This window comes from Lipotes vexillifer, unplaced genomic scaffold (genome assembly GCF_000442215.2).
Source record: "Lipotes vexillifer unplaced genomic scaffold, Lipotes_vexillifer_v1.1 scaffold792, whole genome shotgun sequence".
NCBI classification, from domain to species: Eukaryota; Metazoa; Chordata; class Mammalia; order Artiodactyla; family Lipotidae; genus Lipotes; species Lipotes vexillifer.
In genome coordinates, this window is record NW_006795663.1 from 1,223,546 (window position 1) to 1,231,438 (window position 7,893).

Sequence of the window (7,893 nt, forward strand, 5' to 3'; positions counted from 1 at the left end):
TGCACGCTCCAATTCCGATCCAGACATTCCAGCGCTCCTGAGCCATACAAGGAAAGTGTGTCTCCATCCACTTCGACAAGGTGTGTGTCTGTGACAGATAGACCTTGTAAAGCACTGGTGAGTCCTGAGTCCAGAGACCTGGAAAACCCAACATATAATTTTAAATGAAAGTCTTATCATGCAAAGTAAATAACATATTATAAAGACCTGTTGGAAAGGTATTTGAAATTTTATATTCACTTTTTTTCATTTCAGTAATTAAACCCAGAGCACCAAAGACTAATTTTCAAGAGACTATCTACAAGTTTTGTATTCTTATAGTCATGTACTTTAATTCAAAAAGAGGCACAAGTGAACAACAAAAATACCACTTTTAAACCCAAATTATTTATATCAATGAAAGATAATTGATATTCTATTTAGTTTTAAAACAATCCGTTTAATATATCATAGATATCTTTGCATGTGAAAACAAATTTTCCTAATCTATAAAGTATTCCACTGTCTGGCTGAAAAAAAACTGTATTTTACAAAATAATATTTCTATAGTAAGAACCATGTAATATAAAACTACGTTTATAAAACACTTGGGAATTTATATAATAACTGCTAAGAATAGTTTCTCTCTCAGAAGCTGGATTAAAGGGTAACTTTAACTTTCTATTTTTGAATATTTCAATGTTGTTTGAAATTTTGCAAGTGTATATATATTACAGTTATAAGCATTAAAATCAATGAAGATTTCCTCCCCATTTTGAAATAAGAAATGATAAAAAAATCCACTACTGACTCTATGTGTGTGTGTGTGTATACACACACACACACACACACACACACATGCAGATACAAAATAACTTCACATATCTACTGAATATGATCATTGTTATTATTTTGAGTTAGAGCCACATGTTTTATAAAAGGTTTCCTAAATGATAGCTCTTTGAAGAAGAAAAGAAATAGCTTGATCCAATTCAAATTTTCTGCTTTGTGAATAGAGACATAACTATTTGTTTTACCCAATCTCAAAACTCAATCGATGCTTGGTTTTTGTTCTATGGGTTTTCGTTGTGGAATTCTGCTCTCAGACAGTATTTATTTGCCCTTACTAAATATATTAGTGCTTTGCTCTCCTTTGTGCTCCTATGGAATTTTGTACACTCTTCCAATACATCACTTCTCATACTCAAGCATAATTATGTGTTTACAATTTTGACTATATTTTTTCAGCTTTGGGGCTCTGGAATCTATGAGCTTTTCACAATGGGCCTTTCACAATGTAAATGACTGCATTATTAAAGATCTTCAACAAAAGTTTTATAATGCTGATGCTGGGAGTAAGACTGACAAACCATCACCCTTTTGGTTTATCATGCTTTACTAGACTTACTGTACTTATTTCATAGGCACCAGTTAACATGTAACACATTTGTTGACACAATAAGAAGCTGGGTAATGACATCAGTCAACTCTAAGTGAATATGCAACTGAGAAAATATAAAAGGACTGATTTCTGCCAGACTAGTGCTCAAGACAATGATTATTATATGACAGTAATCAAACATTCAATGAGCAGTGGTGTGCGAATAATCTTAGATGATAATCCTATAAATGTAATGGCTGATAATATAGAATAAAAATAAGATGAGAATTAAGAGTTCCTTAGATTGTGCTTTGTGTGATAACTTTGTGTTGAGCTATGTAAAGCATATAATCATTTCTATAATAGGATAAATGATAGGAGTTACATTTCAATGCCACTGAAATAAAGAGGGCTTAATGAAGAGAATATATACCACTATTACAGCACTTAACCACACTGCACTGCAATTACCTGTTTCCTTGTGTGTCTCTCTTACTAAACATTGTGATCCTTGAGGGCTCAAACTCTGTCACATTCACTATAGTAGATCCAGCACCTAGCACAGTTACCTAGCACATGTTGTGCTCAATAAATATTTCTTCAAAGAATTAATGAAATGAGACAATTATGAAGTTTCTTATGAGTATCTATTGACTCTTAAGAAGGGTGTTCCAAGCATAAACTGTGGTTTGAGCAAAGGGACAAGTCAGTGACATAGTCACCGGCTAAGGGTTAGTAAGAAGATTTCTGCAGGTGAGGCAAAGACCAATAATGAAGAAGTAAAGTCAAGGCAAGAAAAAGGTTTGCTAGTTGATGTAGTGATGCCTGATGGTCATGACATGCAACAAAAGAAGTTGAATCACAGCTATGTGCCAAAAACATGAATAAATCCTTTGGGAAGTTGTGTTGTTTTATATCATCTATTTGGAAGTGTCTCGTTTACCTTTTCCCCATATGATTAAAGGTTTAAGAATATAAACTACAAAATGAAATGTCCATTATTAGAAAAGGATTATTTATTTTCTTTAAAGGTTTGTCAAGCAAACTGTTAGGAAAATAAGTGAAATAAACAAACCTAGCCTCAGCAAAACAGTTATATAGTTATAAAACAAAGCAGAAGTAATTTCTAACGTTTATAGACCTCACATGGACCTTCAGTAACAACAAATGGCAAGTTTGCTGGGCTGTAGATAGGAAACAAAGCCTATTAAATAGGTCATACAAGACCAAACCCATTTCAGTTATTTTCTGAATGAGGCTTGAGGTTAGCCTCAAACTCTGGCCAATATGGAATAGAGGAATCTGTTCCTCAGGGAAGGTGTGCTCTGATTTCCATAAAAAATAACTTAGGAAGTTTGTTCCCCATGTTTATATGTTGGGGATTGTCTTTCCAGTTTTCCCTGTGTGCTTAATAGATATGTCCACATCTTTTTAGTCAAACATACATACATATTATTTCATTTGCTCCCTCATTCACTTATTCACCAAACATTTGCTAAAAGCCCACAGGGCACTGTCCTAAGAATTCTGTCACAGGCAACCAACTCATCTGAATTGATAAGAACAATCAGTATAGAAATCATGTGCAAGTTTTTAAATATATCAAAACTCTCTTCACTTTTATTGGGCTATGTTCCCAGAAATATAACTGCTCTAATCATACTCTGCAGTTAAATTAATAAACACATGGGTATAATTTCTAAACTGAAATGACCTCAACCTCATTAAACAAATAGGTTAATCTGGAGAGCCTATCATGTGTCAGATATTGTGGTAGGCATTGGGGATATAAAGATAAGTTAATACTTATTTGTCCTTAAAGAGCTCCCAATCTGGATGGAGGGTGGAAAGCAAGATAAATGTATACATTAATCCTAGTATAATATTTATGTTTATTGTCATATAATGAATATTTAAGCAATATGCTATGGAAATGCAGAGGAAGAACAATTAATTCTTCTAGTGGGGAGAAGTTAGGTTTCAAAAGGAGGTAGTATTTGGGGCTTACCTGGTGGAGCAGTGGTTGAGAATCTGCCTGCTAATGCAGGGGACACAGGTTCAAGCCCTGGTCTGGGAAGATCCCACGTGCTGCAGAGCAACTAGGCCCGTGAGCCACAACTACTGAGCCTGCGCGTCTGGAGCCTGTGCTCCGCAACAAGAGAGGCCGCGACAGTGAGAGGCCCGTGCACGGCGATGAAGAGTGGCCCCCGCTTGCCACAACTAGAGGAAGCCCTCGCACAGAAATGAAGACCCAACACAGCCATAAATAAATAAATAAATAAATAAATAAATAAATAAATAAATAAATAAAGGTAAGCATTTGAAGCCCTTAAAAAAAAAAAAGGAGGTAGTATTTGAACTGGTCCTTGAAAGATGAACAGTAGAATTTCATCAGAAGTAGAAGGAGGAAGCACACTTTAGGTAAGAAAAATAGAATGAATAAAGGCACAGAAGCCTAATTATATATAACATATTCAGTTAAGAACAATTTCAATATGTATGGAACACTGAAACATAGAAATTAAACACTTAAACATATGGGGGAGTAGTAGCTGAAGATGAAGCTGAAAAGTCAGATTTTATCCCATATGGTTGAGGAGCAGGAAAAGATTTTTAAATAAAAAAGTAAGAGAACCATATTCAATGCAAGTTTTTAAGCATCTCCAATGTGCCATGCATGGAGCTAGGTTCTAGTGCTGGGGATAAAAAGATGAATAAGATATGTTCCCTGCCCTCAAGGACTTACTTGAGACAGATAATAAATTGGTGAACTTTGTGGAGGATGCAGCAGGGAGAGACTGAATGGAGAAAGATTAGTAGGAAGACCAGTGCAATAGTGTCAACTAGACCACATAAGGGCATAACAAAAAAGAGGGTATCATGCAAAGAAAAGGCATTGGCAAGAAAATCAGATAGAGCTTAGTTCAAACCCCAGATCTGCCAGTGATAAATAGATGACTTTTGGAGCAAGTTATTTAATTTCTTTGCAGTTTCAGTTTCCTTGTATGTAAAATGCTGATCATAATACATATCTTTTCAGAGTTGTTATTAAGACTAGAAATCATATTCTAAACCATACTCCATGTTTAGTTCAATACACTTTAGTGATAATTATTAATAAAAGAAGAGAACCCAGATATACCAGATATTTAAGAGATCATAAAATAGGACTTAGTGATTGTCGAGAAGGAAGGTGAGGGAGGATGCAAGTGTTATTCAAATGTTTTAGACTAGGTGATGGAGTCACCTGGTCTAGGTTTTACCCCTGTCTAGTTTAAATTTATGCTCTAAGAAATGTGGTATGCCTCTATGGAGGATCTATGCTTTAAAATTTGTTTCTCCATGAAGCCCAATACATTTCCATGTATATTTCCCTACTGAAGCATTATTTATATAACAGTAGGCAGTTTGCCATCAAATAGGAATTCTCTTCAAGATCTTTACTGGTTAATTCCAAGTCCAAATGTTCATTTATCCAACTCAATCTTTATATAAGAATTAATCAGAAAACTATTCCATGCCTTCTTGATTAGTAGAGGACACTAAGACAGGGTGATTAACTTAATGCAACACAGTCATGAGTCCCTGGAAGCCAGGCTAAATGGAGAATATACTCTTAAATGCCTATATGGGAAAAAAAGACAATATTTCAGAGGACTACAGGTTTTTAAAAGAATCTTTATGCATTCTATAACAGGCTAGAACAGAAAGACTTAAAATATTTCAGAAGTTTCTTTTCCCAGTGAATAAGTGGTGCTGATTCCTATAACATATTTTATGAATTTCTATTACAACATTCATAGGTGTGGAAATTCATTTTATGCATTATATTTTATTATAGTAGTGTTAGCTAAAATACCACAGTGTTCATAGACAGGAAATGACCAAAAATAAACCAGCTTCACTGCATGCACCCAATGTAAGCAAAGAAAACATTACACCAAGTACTTTCCCATTTCTGGCAAGGGAAAGAAACCTGTAGTATGTCACCTTACTACAGATATGTCCCAAGTACAGTGGACAGTGAAATCATTAATGGGATATACCAAAGTTTTACAGAATGTCTTCTCTTTATGTGCCTGTAATCTTTTCATGGATACTTATTTCCAGGCATTTAGTTACACACCCACAAGCCAAAGGTCACAGACATTGTAACACAAGAATTAGCCACTTTTTTGGCATTATGAAATACTAAAGACTATAAATGGGATTGTTGAAAATGGAAAATCTTACGAAGTATTGAAAAATAAATTGGAACCTTAAGGAAGAGACTTTGTGGCCCTCTGACTAGCTTTCTACCTTCAGAGAGAGCCAGGCTTATATCATTCCCAAGAGATGAAATTTAATTATATTTTTAAAGACTTACAGAGAATGTAGCTTCTAATATTTAAAATGTTTCACTTTGTGCTTTCAGATAAAAAAGTTGACAGAATGAGCACATGTGTTCGAAACCTCTCCCTCTAAGGCCCCATTAAAGTAATTGAAATGTTATACACACACAATAACAAGTAAAAAGGAAAGGGGGAGACAATCTTTAGCAAGAAGTTTCAACAAATTTCTGGAAGCTGGAAGGTGAAGAATTTTGAGTGAGGAAAAAGGACAAAGGAAGCCATAGTTTTGAATATGAACTGGAGACAAGAACAAAGATGGCAGCCAAGCTGCCCAGTAGAACTTTGGAAAGGAAAGAACAGAGATATGATGGAAGATGGGAATGAGAAGTGAGGGAGGCGCATTAATTGAAGATCTGCAAAAGGACCCTACTACCTACTTCTCCTACTGCCAATAAAACAGTCAGAGGGGCATTGCAGTTCAGTGGGAAAAGGAAAGAATACTCAATAAATAACACTGGGGCAACTGGTTATTCCTAAGGGGAAAAACAAATTTGACATCAGCCTCAAACTTAAAAATCAATTCCAAGTGTAATAAAGACTAAAATATGATAGGCAAAGATTTAAACCTTTAGGAAGACAAAATGGGAGAATATTTTTATAATCTCAATGTAGTAAAAGATTTTTTCCCTTAAACACAATCCAAATGGGTAAACCATAAAAGAAGAGATAATACATATTGGTATCTTCAAAATATAAATGACGTTTAAAGTCAAAGAAATATATGATATTGCTTAGGGGGGAAGCAGAGAGTGAAAAGAGGGCCCAGGATCAAACTCAGAGGAATTCTACCATCTAGAGGTTGAGAGGATAGAAGTACTTGAGGATATTAAAAAGACAAATAATCCAAGTAAAAAGCAAAGACTACTAGTAATATGATGTAAAATAATAAACTGTAAACAATGGTCCAAAAGGAAATAATGAGATTAAATTAGGTCAGGGACATAGAAAGCTTCAATAGGAGTGGATTCTATTCAAAAGATAAAAAAAGAAATTTAAAGAAATTAGAATGTGGTAAAGACAGCACAACTTTTGTTGTTGAACAAACAAACAAAAACAACACAACAAAACAGGCCATCAGAAACCCCAGATAAAAAGAAACTATGTAAGAAAGGCATGGCTCAAATACGAAGCAAACTGAAGTGTGGCATGGTTTTGAACAAACTTTGAAGTGTAATCTTGGAATCTGATGCTAGGACTAGTCTCCTTGAATGGTTTAGGAAGCAGAAAATGAGATATCATCATAGTATACTACTTAACTCTCAAGTAAAAAATAGTTACATGATAGTTATATAATCACAGAAATTTAAACACTGTTTACCAGTTTTCAATCTTTAGATGCTACCAACTGACAAATGTTTTGGTTACAGAACAGATAAAAATGATACTGATCTTGAAATGTAAAAGAATAGCTCATAGAATATAGCAAAATTAGCATATCAAAGGAGAGAAACTCCATCCCTACAGAAGGCAACAAATACGATAGCACAAACTGTCAGAATCAACTTTTTCAGAATTCTGGAGTCTAAAAAAAAATTACAACAACCAGGAGAATGCTTAATGAAGAAAAAAAGTGCTGAATTTTACTGAGAGAGTTCTGTGGCATTTTAACTTACCCTGCTACCATTCCCCACTCCCCAGCTCAGTGGCAGCCTTGAAGATGACAGTCCACATTCCTTGTGTAGGTTGCTGGTACCAGAGGAAGCCATACATACCTTACTATCAAAAAACTGTTGTTACGTGTTTTGACATGTCTAATAGCTCCCCAAAGGATCAGCTCAAGGGATTGTCTTTGTTTTCCTGACTCAGACCTTCCTCATGGCTGAGGTGGCTTCCCGGGCAGCATTTTTCCAAAGTGTTTTTTTTTTCTTAAAGAAATTTATTTATTTATTTATTTTTGGCTGCATTGGGTCTTTAGTTGTGGCGCACAGGCTTAGTTGCTCCGTGGCATGTGGGATCTTTCTGGCCCAGGGCTCCAACTCCTGTCCGCTGCATTGGCAGGCGGATTCTTAAACACTGCACCACCAGGGAAGCCCTCAAAATTATTTAAAGGCAAGAACATATTTAGCTGCTGCCACATGGGCAAACATAGACAGACCAAAAAGACTGAGAAACAAGAGCCTGGGGAAGAAGATACTTAGGGAA

General features: G+C 35.3%; 1 protein-coding gene across 1 annotated transcript in view; it reads right to left on the minus strand.

Annotated features, from left to right (window-relative positions):
• The window catches only part of LRRC49 (leucine rich repeat containing 49), a 127,475-nt gene that overhangs the window by 19,490 nt on the left and 100,092 nt on the right, over positions 1 to 7,893 (minus strand). The window contains 1 exon segment of the mRNA XM_007467844.1: positions 1 to 138. This exon segment is cut by the window's left edge and continues 1 nt beyond it. Coding sequence (XP_007467906.1) covers positions 1 to 138 — 138 coding nt within the window.